The sequence below is a fragment of the Fukomys damarensis genome, unplaced genomic scaffold (genome assembly GCF_012274545.1).
Source record: "Fukomys damarensis isolate Sample0158 unplaced genomic scaffold, DMR_v1.0_HiC HiC_scaffold_37, whole genome shotgun sequence".
In the NCBI taxonomy this organism is placed as follows: domain Eukaryota; kingdom Metazoa; phylum Chordata; class Mammalia; order Rodentia; family Bathyergidae; genus Fukomys; species Fukomys damarensis.
Genome location: NW_022900949.1, coordinates 15,810,590 through 15,828,515, shown reverse-complemented (window position 1 = coordinate 15,828,515; position 17,926 = coordinate 15,810,590). Strand labels below are relative to the sequence as shown.

Below are 17,926 nucleotides of genomic sequence, written 5' to 3'. Positions count from 1 at the left end.
ATATATATATATAAATTCTAAGAAAACACTAGCCTAAGATTTTTTAAAAACTAATACTTTCACTTGATTTTCTTTAGTGCTCGGTGAAATGAGCATATTGTCCTGTTTATGAGTTAACTGCATTTATTTTTCTGTATCTTTGATTCATAGCCTTGTTTTATTTGTCATTATTGTTTTCAAATTCCAATTGGCTTAAAATATTTTACGTTGGGGAGGCTTCAACATGTCTGAATAGAGGAGGAACTATGTTGGGGCTACTTCAAGAAAAATCAGCTAAAAGTACAAGTAACTGGAAGAAATTGAGGGACGTACATCCTGATGCCAAAATCAATCTGAAATAAGAGATTTACATATCAAACAAAACATAGACTTCATAAAACAGCCTAGAAGCCCACAGGGATGCCATTAGCTGCATCACCACACTGGGAGGTCTCCAAGAAATGAAAAAAATGTGATTAACTAATGTTACATAGCATACATTTTGGATATAAGACTTCTTGACTCTTTTGCCTTCTTACACAGAGAGGATGCTGCAGCCTGGCATCAAACTTCACCAGCACACACAAGAGCAAACTGATCCCTCCCCAACTGTCTGATCTCCTATTTTTTTTCCTGTTGGGGCCCAAGAGGCTAATTGGCAACTCTAATGACAGCTAAGTTAAGGACTGCAGTGCAGCAGAGGTGATGAAAGAAGTGACTGGTGGCAAGCCACTTGAGATAAGGATGCAGATTCATGCCTGGGATTAAAATAGCCTTGAGAGGTAGCCACTCAAACCTCTGGAGAGGAGATTGAAGGGGAACAAAACAGCATTTGTCTGCTTCCTCAGCAGCAACATTATCCCTATGCTCCTGCAACAAGCAGAAGGATGGGATAAACATATGCTAGTGGAGGTGGAGCAGAGGACTGGGAGCAGCCCAGGGCAGTCCCTGCCTGAGGGGTCCATAGCAGACCTGGGACAGCAGTCAAGGTATAACCAAAAAACTGCTGGATGAAGATTAGTGCCAGCTTTCAGCCAAATTCAGCTCAAAACCAGCACTAATCCTACTGCAAACTTGGTGGGATTACACAGCACAGTTTGGGACACTACCTGCTTTGGAAACTAACACAGAACAATGGACAACAGAGAAACTTTATGATTATACATTTTTTATATGTTTTGTTTTCCTTTTTCTGGATGGTTGGTGCCTTTTTTTGTCATTTTTTCATTAAGTTTATTGGTACATTTTAAGTATACAATACAGCCACATTTCATCATTGGGAACTTCCACTTTTACGTGATGTGTCCTGATTCTTATTTTTCCCCTTCCCTATTTATCAAGATATATTTTTATTTTCATTTTGTTCTGCTTAACTTCTTTCCCTCTCTTCTCTGTATCTCTCTTTGTTTTGTGATATTTCTATGTGAGGCAAAAGTATCTCTCATCTGGATAGATTCACTTTGATATTGTTTTGCTTCATCCAGCATTCTTTCTCTCATGCCCTCTTCTCCAGTATCCCAAAGCTTGTGTGATCATCCTTTGTCCTCTAGTCTTGCTTATACTATGTTGTCCTTCATTTATATTTCTGTTTTCCCCATCCCTTTTAAAATTCCCCTCTACAGGGTAAATTTACTCTACTAATGGGAAACCCATTGCATACAAGTTTCTGGTTTATATTGGATTGTGTTACATAACTATAAATCTTACTTCTATAATTCAAGATATCAAATTAATAGTTACTACTGTTTGTTAGCGTCTAAACTGTGCTTTGATGCTATTGTTATTGCTGATTGAACTACATTAGCCAGGATGCCATACCTATTACAATCAGGAGTTCTCCCTTGTATGAGAACACTCTGCCTGGGATCATAAACATTGCAATAGTGCAGTACCAAAAGAATAGTTACTAAGCCAAATAGATAGGAACTGCTGATCCTTAATAAATTTGGAAGATTTGATCTTGGAACAGACACAAGGACCAAGATCCACATTTGCCCAGGTGACATCTCTGAAGGATAGAAATTTTCTAAGGAAACCTTGATACTAATTAATGATAAAACTATCTGCCATAATAAGTTTACAAGCATAAAAACAGAAAATAAAATAGGATAAATTTTTAAAAATGAAAATGACAATATGTAGAAGCAAAATATAATTCTGGACCTTTAGCCCACCCTGGACAAATCCAGGAAACAGTGAGATTAAAAAAACTGGAAGCCATCTATTTTAATTTTCAGAAACGATAGCAGCAAAAATAGAAAAACCTATAATGAGATTATATAGCGAATAATCTCTCAAATAAAAAAACGTGAAAATCAAAATGGAGGGCATGATCAAGGAATGTAGATGAGAAACAGATAAACAAATAAAAATAGAGGAGCTTAGGAAAATGATGGAAACCATGAATGCCCAACATAGGACATAAATGGAATACATGAAATAGATTGAAGCAGACATCCAGAAGATCAAACATTCCATTGAAAGTATAAGTAACTGGTTAAACAAATATGAAGACAGGCTAGAAGACAGAATTGTGGTTAGTGTCCTTGAAAAGAAATATATCTTGCAAACAGCAAGTAAAAAGATATCTTAAAAACAGGATGAAAAAACCAATCCAACAGCTGCAAAGATCCAGAAGGCCACCATTCTAAACCTAGAAAATAGCACTGTGATGAACTGCAGAGAAAAGGCATCTTGGTGGGTTGCTGAAAATTGAAGACAATTGGGTGAGCAAAAGATCACCTCAACAAAGTGCAGCAGCCTGCATTTGTTGAAATGAGAAGACATGTAAACAATTCTCAAAACCAGACTTCCATGCAACCCTGAAGTTTAACAAGATGGAACAATCTGATATTCCACCACCCGGACTCCCTGACCTGGCAACAAAAGAGGATCTTGAAAAAAATAAAATATGACATAATTTCTCAGATAACAGAAGAGATTGTGTCCAGTGATAAAGACACAATTAATGAATCTAGAGCAAACACAGATAAAAAAATAAAGGAGCTGAGGAACATGATGGAATCCAAGCATAGGAAACAAATTGCGTCCATAAAACAATGCAAACAGATATACAGGAGATTAAAAACTTCATTGAAACTTTACACAGCAGAATGAGCCAGCATGAGGAGAGAATTTCAGATATAGAAGATAAGATTGCTATTAATGACCGGGAAAATAAATATATCTTCAAAATTGTAAAGGACTGTGAGAAATAAACACAGCACCTGCAAGATGATGCAAATAATAACATAAGACTAATCTTAGTCAATGAAGAAACAGGAGAGAAATAAATAACATAAAAAATGGTTCATAGAAGCAATGGTAAAAAATACTTCCCAAGCAAGGGAAAATAATTTTACATACAGATAAGTTACCAACAAGTTGTGATTGAAAAAATATCTGCACCTTAGCATATAATAGTTAAAATTTCAGAAACCCAACAGAAGAGCAACATGTTTTTACAAGCACTTAGAGAAGAAAACCAAATCACTAACAAGGAATGCCCACAAGAATCACAGCAGACTTCCCAACACAAACCCTGAAGTCAAAAAGCTCTTGGAGTGACATATTTCAGACCTAACGGAAAACAACCTCCAATCCAGATTGGTGTATGCTGCAAAACTATATTTAAAAATTGATTGAGAAATAAGATATTTTCATGACCAAAAGCACCTTAGGAATTTCATGAAACTAAATCAGTACTCCAAAATATTTTAAGCAATATTCTAGGAAAAGACAATGAGGTCACAGCCCTTAGAAGCTCATCAAAATTAATCCATCAAGCAAAACAAGAAATCAAATGAAAAGTGGGAGAATCCAAAAAAAGAAAAAGACAAGGATAAATCAATACATATTAGTTATAACCATGAATGTTAATGGTCTCACATCACCAGTCAAAAGAAATATACTGGCAGAATGTGACAAGAAGCAAGATCCAACAATATGTTGCATACAAGAAACACACTGAATTGAAGAAGAAACTCATAAACTGAAAGTTAAAGGGTGGAAAACAATATTCCCCTTGACAGGAAACAAACAAACAAAATAAGCAGGATTAGCTATATTATTTTCAGATAAATTGGATTTCAAACAATACTGATTAAGAGGGACAAAGAAGGACACTACATCCTTGTAAAAGGAACAACCCACAAGGAACAAAAGACAATCATAAATATATATGCATCAAATACTAGTGCACCCATCTATGGAAAACATATACCAATGGACATGAAAAATCAAATGAGCACTAATACAATAGTAGTGGTGAAATTCAATGTCCCACATCCACAAATAGATATATCAAATAGACAAACAACGAAATAGTAGAATTCTTGAACAAATGAACTTAACAGATGTTTACAGAATGCTGCACCCCACAAAATTAGAATACACATTCTTTTATGCTACACATGAGTCCTTCTCCGAAATAGACCACATACTTGCTCATAAAACATGTTCAAGTAAGTGCAAAACATTGAAGTTATTCCCAGTATAATATCACACCATAATGTGATGAAATTGGAGATCAATATCAAAAGAAACCATAAGAATTTCATAAACACATGGAAATTGAACAACACACTTCTGAAAATCCTGTGGGTCACAGAGGAATTTAAAGAAGAAATCAGACAGTTTCTACAATAAAAAAAAAAGATGACAATACAACATATCAGAATGTATGGGACAAAATGAAACTAGTTTTATGAGAGAAATTCAAAGCTGTGAATACTCATGTTAGGAAAACAGAGTGATATCAAGTAAACAACCTGATGCTGAGCCTCAAGCTTCTAGAAAAAGAAGAGCAGGAGAACCCCAAATCTCACACAAGACAGCGAATTGTAAAAATCAGAGCAGAAATTAATGCAATGGAGACTAAGAGTACTATACAAAAAAAATCAATGAAGTAAAGTGTTAGTTCTACAAAAGAATAAACAAAATCGAGAAATCCTTAGCTAATTTTATCAAAAAATGAAAAGAAAATACCCAAATCTATGCAATTTGGAATGAAAAGGTTAAAGTTACAACAAACCCAGCAGAAATGCAGAGGATCATCAATATTTATTTTGATAACCTCTACATACATAAGTGAAGAAATAGACAAATTCCTAGATATGTATGAATTACCAAAGTGGAACAAAGTAGACCTAAATATTCTAAATTACCCAATATCAAACAACAAAATTGAAAATATAATTAAAATCTTAACAACTATTTAAAGCCCAGGTCAAGGTGGCTTCACTGCTAAATCCTACAAGACAATTAGAAAATAGCTGTTGCCACTACTGTTTAAACTCTTCAATATATTTGTAAGGGAAGCAACAGTCTTATAATTTATTTCTAAAAGTAACCATCATTTGATCCAAGAGCAGAGAAGGACACAACAGTGAAAGAGAACTAAAGCCCAATCTCACTAATGGACATACATGCAGAAATCCTACAGAAGATAATGGCAAAAAGAATTCAGAAGATAATCAAGAAGATCATACACACTGACCCAGGGATGCAGGCAAAAATCAAAAAATGCAACATACCACATTAATAGAGCCAAGGACAAAAACCCTATGATTATCTCCATAGATCTGGAAAAAGAATTTGACAAAATCCAACATGCATTCATGATGAATGCCCTGTAAAAATTGGAATAGGGTATATCTCAACCTGATAAAAGCATCTATGAAAAACCAAAAGGCAATATAATACTACATGGTCAAAAAATAAATCCTATCCAATAAAATTAGGAACAAGATCAGGATATCTACTGTCACCACTCCTGTTCAATAGAATGATGGAAACATTAGGCACAAGAGAAAGAAGTAAAAGTAATAAAGACTGGTAACAAAGAATTTGCCCGTCAGTTGGAAAATGGATAAAGAAGATGTGTTTTTCTATAAAATGAAATACTACTTAGCCATAAAGAATGATAAATTAGATTTATTCATAGGAAAATGTATGCATATTGAGGATGTACCCAAAGTGAAATAAATAATTCAAACATGTGTAAACACCGAATAGTTTCTCTGGTGTGAATAACCTGTAATAGTACATAAGATCTTAATGAGATAATGACAATGTGAAATAGGAAGAAAAGGGCTAAAGGTGTAGGCAAAGTGGAAAGGGTATGAGAAAGGTTGTAAGGGAAAAGAAAAAATATGAGAAAATGAAAAAACTTGAAATAAAGTGTTTGTAAGTGGGGAAGGTGGAAGGGGGTGAAGGGGAAAAATGAAAACCAAGAGCTGTCATGTAAAGGTACAATACCCCAATGATGAATGTAACTGTACTGTATACCTAAAATGTACCAATAAACTCAATAAAAAAGAATTTAATGTCATTATTTGAAGATGACATGATTCTCTATATGGAGGACCACTAGAACTCCACCAAAAATTTCTAGACTTAATACCCAAATTCATTAAAGTTTCTGGGTTCAAGGTCAGTACACAAAAAACAATCATTTTCTCATATATAAACAACAGACTCAAGGAAAGAGGAACTGGAGAAAGAACTCCCTGCAGAACAGCATCCAAAAAATGAAATCAACCTAAACAAAGAAACCACAGACTTCTACTCTAAACACTGTAGCACTCTGAAAAAAGAGATTAAAGAGGATATCAAAAAAAAAAAATGGAAATGTATCCTTACTGCTGGGCAGGAAGAAGCAAAATAGTGAAAAATGGCCATACTTCCCAAACTGCTCTATAGATTCAGTGGAAACACAATTGAAATTCTCTCACCTGAAAAATAATCCAAAAATTCATTTGGAACCAGAAGAGACCTAGAATACCAAAAGGATTTTTGGCAACAAGGTGGGGGTATCACAAACCCCAACTTGATACTATAGTACAAAGCTGTTGTGATAAAACAGAAAGGCACTGTCAAAAACACTAGTCTGAAGACAAGTCAAACAGATTAAAAGATGGAGAAACAACTCCAGGCATATTCATCTATGTCATTTTTGACAAAGGAGCCAAACACTCAGTGGAGGAAAGGTTTCCTCTTCAATAAATGTTGCTGGAAAAATAGAGTTTTGAATTGTGAAAGACTAAAACTACACCTATATCTCTAACCATGCACTAAACTAAAATAAAAATAGACTAAAAATCTAAATATTAAAATAGAAACAATAAACTGTCTGGAAAAGAGGTTAAATAAAACTCCTGAAGACACTGGCATGGGAAAAAGTTTCATGAAAACAATCTCAGTTGCAGGTGAACTAGCACAAAGAAACAACAAGTGGTATGTCACGTTATTAAAAAGCCTTTGTAAAACAACCAAAACCACCAACATTGTAAAGAGACAACCCACAGTGTGGGAAAAAAACTACCAGTTGTTCCTCAAAGGTCTGCTATCTAGAATACATAAAAAACTGTTTAAACTCTGATCTTCCAAATTTAAAAACTGAATCCAAAAATTGGCATCCTGAAATGAATAGACATTTCCCAGATTAAAAAAAAAATAGAAATATCAAATAAACATAAAACTGTGTTGAACATCTTTGGTCATTTGAAGTATGCAACTGAAAACAATATTGAGATTCCATCTCACTCCTCAAAGAATGCCTGCTATTGTGAAATCAACCAATAGAAAATACTGATGGGATTATACGGAAAAAGAAACTCTTCTCCAAGTTTATAAGTGCATAAACTGGTGCAATTTTTAAAATTTTAAATTCTTTTCAATTTTCTTATATTTTTTCTTCATTTTCTTTTCTTTCTCTCTTTCCCTCTCACTCTCACTTTGTCTCCTACCTTGTTCTGCATACCTCTTCTTTTTTGTTTCTGTTCCTGGCCTAATGTGGATAGTTTTTGTTTCTTTTTCTTTTCTTCTCTCTTTTTCCTTCCCTCAATTATCATTAGTTTTAAAGGAAAGTGAATACAGTTTCTAGCTTCCCTATTGCTGTTAGGTTGTTCTGTTCTTGTCTTTGTTCTTTTGTTCTGTTTTTCCTCTTCTCTTCAACGGTTTCCTTGAGTTTGTATTCCTTGAGTTTCCCTATATTCTCAGGCCTCACTTCTAAACTCTCCCCATCCTTCTACTTAGCTATCTCTCCCTCCTGAACCCATTCTAAGCTCCCAACATGAAGGGTAAAGTAGCTATATTGAAGACTTTATTCACTATAAATATATTTTGGGTTGGTCTTCTATTTTTTATTTAATTTACATGGTTAAAGGTAATACATTAATGATGGCCACAAATTTTCTAAGCTCTTCTTGATGCTATTGTTGTTGCTGAATGTATCAGTTGGCCTAAGGGATTGCAATTGACCTAATCAGTTTTCCTTCCTGCTACACTGAAAATAACATTGCCTAAGAGTCATTAGAGAATCAAAACCTAAAGACTAGCTATATCTGGAAGACACATGTGATAAGCAATCATCCATAAGGGTTCTAAGTACAAGCAACAAAAATAAGTACAATAAGCAATATTGAATTATCAACCCAGGAATCCAAAAACAGTACCAATAACAAAAATAAAAATAAGAAGTCATAAGCAAAGTGTAGACCCAGCCTTCAAGCTCACCAAAGGAAAATTCTGCAGAAAACAAGGTGGAAAAATCTTACAGTCAACCACCTGGACACCCAAAACTGATAGCACGGGAAATAACTAGACAAATGAATCAGACTCTAGAAAAATTCAAAAGACAAATAATTTCCCAGTAAATGTCAAACCAAAGATAATTAAAAGATCTAAAGTTCATTACATCCTTGTAAAAGGGACAATCCAAGAGGAAGTGATAACAATTATAAATATGTATGCACCAAATACTAATGCACGCAAATATATAAAACAAATATTAATGGACATGAAAAACCAAATGAATACTAACACAACTGCAGTGGAGGATATCAATACCTCACTGTCACAAATAGACAGATCATCTACAAAAAAAAATTAACAAAAATATACTAGAATTGAACCCAGATTTTTAACAAAGGCACTCAATAGATGTCTAGAGAGTGTTCTACCATACAAATTCAGAATATACAACCTTTTAGGATGCAAGAATCATTATCCACAATAGATCAATAAATATAGAATATGTTTAGGTAAATGCAAAGGAACTGAAGTTACCCCTGTGTGCTATCAGACCATAGTGTAAATAAACTACAGATCAATAGCATAAAAAAAAAAACACAAGAACTCCAAAAACACATGTAAATTGAATAACACTTTCCTGACCAACCAATGGATCACAGAGGAAATTAAAAAAAAATTAGCCAGTTTCTAAAATTGAATTATAACACCAGTACAACATACAATAATCTGTTGGAAACAATGTAAGTAGTTATACAAGGGAAATTCATAGCAGTGAATGGCTATACTAGGAATGCAGAGAGAGCTAAAATAAACAACCAAATGCTGAATCTTTATCTTCTAGAAAAACAAGAGGAAGACAAATGCAAAGCTCATACAAGGGAGGAAATTATAAAGATCAGTGCAGAAATCAATGCAATGGAGACTAAGAGAATGACACAAAAAAATCAATGAATCAAAGAATTGTTTTTTCAGAAGAACAAAAAAGTTAATAAACCCTTAGCTAACCTTATTAAAAATAAAAGAAAGAAAAACTTTAAATCCGTGCAATTAGAAATGAAAGTGGTGAAGTCACACCAGATCCAGCAGAAATCCAGAGGATCATCAATATTTTGAGAACCTGTACTCTAATAAAATGAAAAACACAGAAGAAATGGACAGATTTCTAGATACATATGAATTACCAAAGTTAAAGGAAGAACATAACAAAATTCTAAATACCCCAATTACAAACAGTGAAATTGAAAATGTAATTAAGGGCTGGGGATTTAGCTCAGTGGTTCTGCCTTCTGCCTTGAAAGTGTAAGGACCCAAGTATGATCACTAGTACAAAAAAAATGTAATTAAATGTTTACCAACAAAGAAAAGCCCAGGTCCTGATGGCTTCATTCCTGGATTCTACAAGACATTTGGAGACGAGCTATTGCTGCTCCTCTTTAAATGCTTCAATTAAATTGAAAGGGAAGCAATACTTCCAAATTCATTCCTGGGAGTAAGTGTTACTTTAATTCAAAAGGCAGAGAAAAATACAACTAAAAAAGAGAACTAAAACCCAATCTCCCTAATGATCATGAATTCAAAAATCTTGAATGAGATACTGGCAAACAGAATACAGAGGGTCATCAAGAAGATCATACACCCTGACCAAATCAGATTTAACACAGGGATGCAAGGATGGTTCAACATATGTAAATCAGTAAATGTAATACATTAAATTAACAGAATAAATGATGACAAAAAACATAAGATTATCTCAGTAGATGCAGAAAAAGCATTCAACAAAATGCAACCCCCATTTGTGATGAAAATCATACAGAAAATTGGAACAGATCATTTTCATCTAAATCTGATAAAGGCTATGTATGAAAAGCCAACAGCCAACATCATACTAAATGGTCAAAAATTGAAAACCTTCATGCTAAAATCAGGAACAAGACAAAGATGCCCATTACCACCACTTCTCTTCAATATAGTTCTGGAAACATTAGCCACAGAAATTATACAAGAAAAAGAAATAAAAACCATAAAGATACAAAAACAGAATTTGGAATGTCATTATTTGCTGAATAAATGATAGTCTACATAGAAGACCCAAAATGCTTCTAAATCTAATTGACAGATTTAGTAGAGTAGCTGGAAACAAGGTCAACCCTAAAACTCAATATGCTTTTCATGCAAAAATAATAGACTTGCTGAGAGAATTCTTAGGTAAACAATTCATTGCACAATATATTCCAAAAAATGAAATATCTAACAATTAATTTAAGGAAGGCAGCAAAAGACCTCTACATTGAGAACTACAGCACTCAGGAAAAAGAGATCAAATAGGATGTAAGAAAATGGAAAGACATACCCTTTTCCTGGTTGGGAAGAATCACTATAGTGAAAATGGCCATTCTTCCAAACTTCTATATAGATTCAATGCAATTCCAATTGAAATCCCAAAAGTATATTTCACAGAACTAGAGTAAATAATCCAAAAATTCATTTGGAATCAGAAGAGACCTAGAATAATAAAAGCAATTCTGGGCAACAGGGACATGACAGGGCATATCACAATCCCTGACATAAAACTATAGTACAAAGTCACTGTGATTAAAACAGCATGTTTGTGGCAAAGAAATCAACCCTGTATCAATGGAATAGGTTAGAACATACAGAAACAACTATAAAAATACCCAGCTTCCTCATCTTTGACAAAGGAGCCAACCATCTTCAGTGGAGGAAAGATATCCTCTTTAATAAATGGTATTGGAAAAACTGGATTTCAACCTGCTCAAATTTAAAACTAGACATATATCTTTCACCATGCACTAAACCAAAATTGAACTGGATTGAAGACCTAAATATTAAAATAGAAACACTAAACTTGCTTGAAGGTAAGGTAGGTAGAATTGTTGAAAACAATTGCATACGGAAAGACTTTATGAAGAAACCCTCAGTAATATGGGAACTAGCACACAACTGGCATCTCATCTTATTAAAAAAGTTTTTGGACGCAAGAGAAACCACCAACCAAGCTAAGATACAACCTACAATGTGGGACAAATTTTTAACAGCTGTTCCTTAGACAAAGGTCTACTATCTAGAATACATAAAGAAGTAAAAAAACAAAATCAGACCCCCAAATATAAATATCAGTTGAAAAATGGGCATCTGAAATCAACAGACATTTATCAAAGAATTAAAAGTGGAAAATAAACATATTCAAGACAGCTTCCTTAGTTTTAGACTTTGAAGAAAACCCTAACACTGGTTTTGGAAAAGGCGTTAATTCAGACCTCTCTAAAGCAAGAGAGTTTATTGAAAAGGAGTAATGAAGTGCAAATTCACCTGGGTTTTTAACCTCAGCTCTTCTAACAAAATATCTGCAGGAAGTTTTTCTTCCTGGGAAGAGCAATGTCCCAATGGGCAATGATGTGCTCAGGGTTTTGAATGACAGGAGGGATATGTGCCTTAGGGAAAAGCTATTGGGTGATATGAATATCTCCCTATCTGTTGACTTTCAGGAGTTGCAACCCTGAGTTGGACAAGGTGTTTTTCTAAATAATTTGTCCTGTTGTGGGGACTGATGCTTCACTTTTTCCTGCTGTTTTGTTTCAAGGCAGAGCTTCAGTCTCCATCATCAATCCTCCATCCTGTGTTTGGGGCCCCCACACAGAGAATTTCTTTTTTAAAAGATCTCATTCAGGTGAGCTTAAGCTTTCTGGCAGAGCTTCAGGAAAAGCTCAGAGAAAATGTTAGCTGACAAAATTTGCTTGAGGTCACCTAAGAGCAAATTCAGCTTAGGTCAGAGTGGAGAGAATGTAGGGGATGCTTCTTGCTTGATTAATTTATGTTTATTTATATATTAAATAGAGAAGTATCCATGGAACTCTGATGCATTCAAGTGATTGACATTCAAGTGATAGTAATGGAAGCTTAATTAGAAGAGGAAAACATAGGAATAAAGTGGTTTCAGTTAACACTGAATATATGTCCAAGGAAATCAAGGGGAGTACAGACATAGGATATTAGCTATGAAGGAATATACATTGAAGTGAGGGTATGTCTTCACTTACTTTTATGATGGGGCATTTTAGAGTGTGCTTCTATACTGATCAGGGAGCTTGGGACCAGAGTATTATTCGGAAATCCTAACTTGCAGTATCAGTACATGAGGCAGTCAAATGAAAAACATTTTAATAGATGCTATTATAATAGATGCTATTATAGTAACAAATTTTGCTTGCAATTATTTTCTTACTGGTGTATCTGAATATATTTGTTTGCCACTCAGCTGATTACAAATTGTCCATGCAAGTTCTTTGCATTTATAAAGTGGGGTTAGAGTGTTGCTTTTAATTATATTTGTCCTCTTTTATGTTATGAAAAAATAAATTTTTATAACAAAATAATAAGATAATAACAATAGTTAATATACCATGTATCATTATCTTTGAAGTCATTACTTAGAGTATAAGACATAAACTAAAGAATCTTACAAAAATGAAACAAAGCAGTAGTACAATTGCATTCTCAACTGTAAGAATTGGAATTTTTAACCACCTTTTCTGTTTGCCTTTTAATATATATATATATACATATATATTCCTTCAATGTCTTTGCCTATATCCATATCTGTGTATCTGTATTTGCGCTTTTCTTATAGATTTATTTCTAAAAGTCATATTACATTTGGTTATTATTTAGGAAGCATTACATTCTTTTTACTAAAATTGCCTTTTATTTTCTTAAATGTATTTAATAATACATATTTATAAATTATTTATTTATTTATTTTTGTGGTGCTGGAGATTAAACCAAGGTCTTGTGTATGCTTTCTGTAATCCTGAGCTATATCCCTACCTAAAGTGATATATTTAGATATATTTAACTCAGTTATATGCTACTTTCTTATAGATCATTGTAAATTTATTATTACTCCATGTCAGAATCATTAAAGTATTGTTATATCATCTCCTATATTAGTTAGTTATTAATTCTCTTTTGGGATATGTTATTTATTTATTTTTAATTTTATTTATTGGTACATTCTAGGTAGACAATTCAGTTACATTCATTACTGGGATCTTTTACCTTTACATGCCAGGTCTTGGTTCTCATTTTTTTCCCCTTGTTTCTACCCTCCCTCCACGCCTTTTTGGGATATTTTAATAGTGCTGTTTTTACACCATCCAATTCAACCTGGTATTATTTCCTTCTCCTGCCAGGATTTTTACCTCAGAGCTTCTCATTTTCTTTAAATTCATTTCTGTACAAAGCATATGTTCTTATACACATTTGTAAAAATACAAAACAAAAAAAAGGTGAAATCTGCTCATTTGTATCTTGAATTATAAGAGTACAAACAGTGTAGGATAAAATAAGTGTAGTATGATCCAGGACCCTCTGGGATTAATTACATGGAATATATATTTTAGTATGAGATAACAGATTTCTCTTTATGTTATGGCACAAGATTTAATAAGAAGCACTGGGGAAACACTTGCAAATTCTTTGCTTCCTATAAAATGCCTGAATTCAGAATTTCCTTTTATATTTTATCTTTTGAATTCCTGTCCTATTCCCTTTGCTCACTTTTTTTTTCTATTTGGGTGTAGATGTATCAATACTAAAATGATACCACAACTTTTAGCATCTTTAGGATGTATCCATTTTTGTCATTTATTATTTTTGATGGATCCAACGGGAGTGGAATGTTGCTATAAATAAGTGAGTTGTGTCTTACACATAGTCTCTCAGGAATCATCCGAGCTCATTAGATCTTTTTTTTAACCCCTAGGGCCTATTTAATTATGTTCACTGTGTTTATCAAGCAGGTACTTTATTTTTTAAAAATGCTTCTTTAAATAGAGAGCAGATCACCACCTTACCCAAGTGAAAATATAATCTGATGTGAGGGCTGGTTTCAGAGTAAACGTGCTTAGGGTCAACCCATCCTCCCCAAATGGCCATAATACAGAAGCCAGAATCCATGGAAATATAGGGAAATAAGCAAAGGCTGATGACTTTTTGGAGCCATTTTATGAAAATAAAAACTACAGGTGGAAAGAGATACTTGTTTTGTCTTCAACTATCAGCAGCAATAGGGCTACATACGTTTTTGGGTGCAAATAATTAAAACCAGAAACTTGGTGAAGGAAATGAATGCTTTGTGCATTCCAGGTGATCACTGTACTGTAGAGCTATACATGCAACTCTTTTGTTTTCTTTCTGACATAAGGTCTCACTCTGTTGCAAGGGCTAATCTCTAACCCCTGGGCTCAAGTGACCTTTCCACTTCTCCTCCAAAGCAGGAGCACAAGCCTCTGCATGCAGCTCAATCATCATTCTCTGATACCATTTTCTCTCACTCTCACCACTTCTCACATCTTATTCCTCTCCACAAGGGATCCCTTACTATTGTTGAAATACTAAGAGAAAAATCATCTCCAGGGCCATCCACTGTTTCTCATGTGAGCTACACAGAGTCCCAGATGCCCTCCTGGCCCCAGACCTGGCTTCCTTGGGGTCTCTGTGCAAGTGTCATATTACCCCGGTCTTCTATGAATAATCAGCAAAACAGAACCCCATCAATTCTCTCCTTTCCTCCTTTCTTTTCTTCAACACACTTTCTACAACTGGAGCTTCAATAGTCCCATAACTGAGCATGTGTTAAAGTCACAGTACCCAGGTTAGAGCTAGGGGTAGATGGTAGATTTGTTAAGAGATGGGGCTTAGAAGGGAATGTCTTTCAATCATTGGAAGCATGGCCTTGTAGGAGATTTGGGATCTCCAGCCCTCTCCTCACTCTCTTCTGCTTCCTGATCATGACTGGGAGTGGATTTGCTTTTCCATGTGCTCCTACCATGATATATGACCTCACACCATGCCCAACATTGTGGGGCCAACCTATCACAGAATTTCAAAAACTAAATCAGCATAAGTCTTTTCTCTTTACAAGTTGACTATTTGAGGTACATGTTATAGAGATAAAAAGCCAACTAAAATAGCTTTTGCCATCATCTGGGAAAATATATGATTTTTAAAAAACGTTTGTATTCCTTATCCATTATTTTACTGTGCTGATTTTGTTTTTCTCCAATGTTTACTAGTGCCTAAACAGTGACTAGAACAAGGGCTATTTTCAATTTATATTCCTCAATTGCATAAAACAATTTTTATTAATTTTTAAATGTATGACTTTTGTAAGCATGAGACAGAGCTTCTTAATGAGACATTATACAGTACAAAGAATCTCCTAAAGGGGACACGATGATAAAGAAATATAGAAATTATTTTTCTCACTGTAAAAGATTTGGGATGGGGGCAAAACTCAGTAGTAGAGAACTGAACTAGCACATGAGCGGCCATGATTTCAATTCACATTATTTCAAACTGCTAATGTTTATGACAAGTGCTTAACACATTCACTGCTCATGATCTTTATCTCTCCATTTTCTTTTGGAAGTCATATCCAACACATGGAACCAGGAAACATTACACAACTTTCAGAATTTCTTCTTCTGGGATTTTCAAAGCAGAAAGAACTGCAACCTCTCCTCTTCGGACTTTTCCTCTCCATGTACTTGACTACAGTGCTTGGGAACCTGCTCATCATCCTAGTCATCATCTCAGACTCTCACCTACACATGCCCATGTACTTCTTCCTCTGTCCCTTGTCCTTTGTTGACATCTGTTTCACCTCCACCACTGTGCCCAAGATGCTGGTGAATATCCACACAGAGAGCAAGGTTATTAGCTATGCAGGCTGCATCACCCAGATGTACTTTTTATTGCTTTTTTCAGGATTGGACATCTTTCTGCTGACTGTGATGGCCTATGATCGATACGTGGCCATCTGTTACCCCCTGCACTACACAGTTATCATGAACTACCGGCTTTGTGGATTGCTGGTTCTGGCATGCTGGATCACGGGTGTCCTGAATTCCTTTTTACATACTTTCATGGCATTGCGTCTGTCCTTCTGTACTGACTTGGAAATCCCACACTTTTTCTGTGAACTTAATCAGGTGGTCCACTGTGCCTGTTCTAACACCTTCCTTAATGACATGGTGATATATATTACAGCCATGCTGCTAGCTATTGGTCCATTTGCTGGCATACTTTACTCTTACTCTAAGATAGTTTCCTCTATATGTGCAATTTCATCAGCTCAGGGGAAATATAAAGCATTTTCCACCTGTGCATCTCACCTCTCAGTGGTCTCCTTATTTTACTGTACACTCCTGGGAGTGTACCTTAGTTCTGCTGTCACCCAAAACTCACACTCAACTGCAACAGCCTCTTTGATGTACACTGTGGTCACACCCATGCTGAACCCTTTCATCTACAGTTTGAGGAATAAAGACATCAAGAGTGCTCTGAAAAGACTGTTTGGGAGGATAATGAGAAGAGAACCAATTGATTCATCTCAGTAGAAATGCCTATGGATTCTGGGCCCAAGTTTTGGAGTCAAAATTTTGATTCTTTGATCAGATTGTACCACAAATATTTGTCCTCTTTACTTCCTGAATTTCCATTTCCTTGAAATAATTTTCTGAACAATTTACGTATCTCAATTTACTAGACTCACATAGTGAGACCTTGACTAATATTAATATGTTAATATTATTTTAAAAAGGAATAATTCCTCATATAAGAACATATCACATTGAGTTATTTTTCTTTTGTTTGCTAAAGAACAGTCATGGGTTTTACGATTCCTATAGGAAAATTATACTTGGCAACTAAAGTCATTTAAAAATTTTAATACATAGATGGACTCCATATGACCTGAGTCAGGAATTACCTCAAATATAACAAAGAAAATTTTTAAACTAGGTAAGTGTATTGCTATGGGAAGTTATTTTGTTTCCACATTCTCTTTCTACCCATTTTAGTGTAAAGAGTTCTCTATGTGGAACAGAATTAATTAATTGTATTTCAGAATTGGATGATATATTTTATTTTAGAGTTACCTTCCTGTCGCTGCTGAGAAACATTTAGTTCTGCACACAAATATTAACCATCTTGTTACTCCAAATGAAAAATTTCTTCATTATTACCATCCTTCATATATGTTCTTTTGTTCTCCTTTCCAGTGCTGGGGATCAAAACCAGAGCCTCATGTATGCTAATAAGTGCCCTAACCACTGAGGCAAAACTCCAACTTTATACACCTCCTCTATTCTCAGGAATTACATCAGTTTCTGTGATGCATTTCTGACTCAGAAGGGGCGTAACTCCCTGCCTAGCTTTGTGATTTAGAGCCCTGTGTACACTTCCATATCCTTCCATCACCTATGCTAGGGAATATCACTGCAGTCACTTCATAACACATTTATGTGAAATAATTTTGAATAGCAGAATAATTATGAATGCTGTAATCAAATATCAGAACACATGTCAAGATTAAGTAGCATATTATTTC

The 17,926-nt window shown here is 34.6% G+C and overlaps 1 protein-coding gene across 1 annotated transcript; it reads left to right on the top strand.

The window, feature by feature from the left end:
* The first annotated feature begins 15,977 nt into the window (after positions 1-15,977).
* Positions 15,978-16,934, top strand: LOC104872559 (olfactory receptor 7A17). Its single transcript, XM_010638789.1, has one exon. It carries the CDS (start codon positions 15,978-15,980, stop codon positions 16,932-16,934), a length of 957 nt encoding a protein of 318 aa, XP_010637091.1.
* The last annotated feature ends 992 nt before the right edge of the window (positions 16,935-17,926 follow it).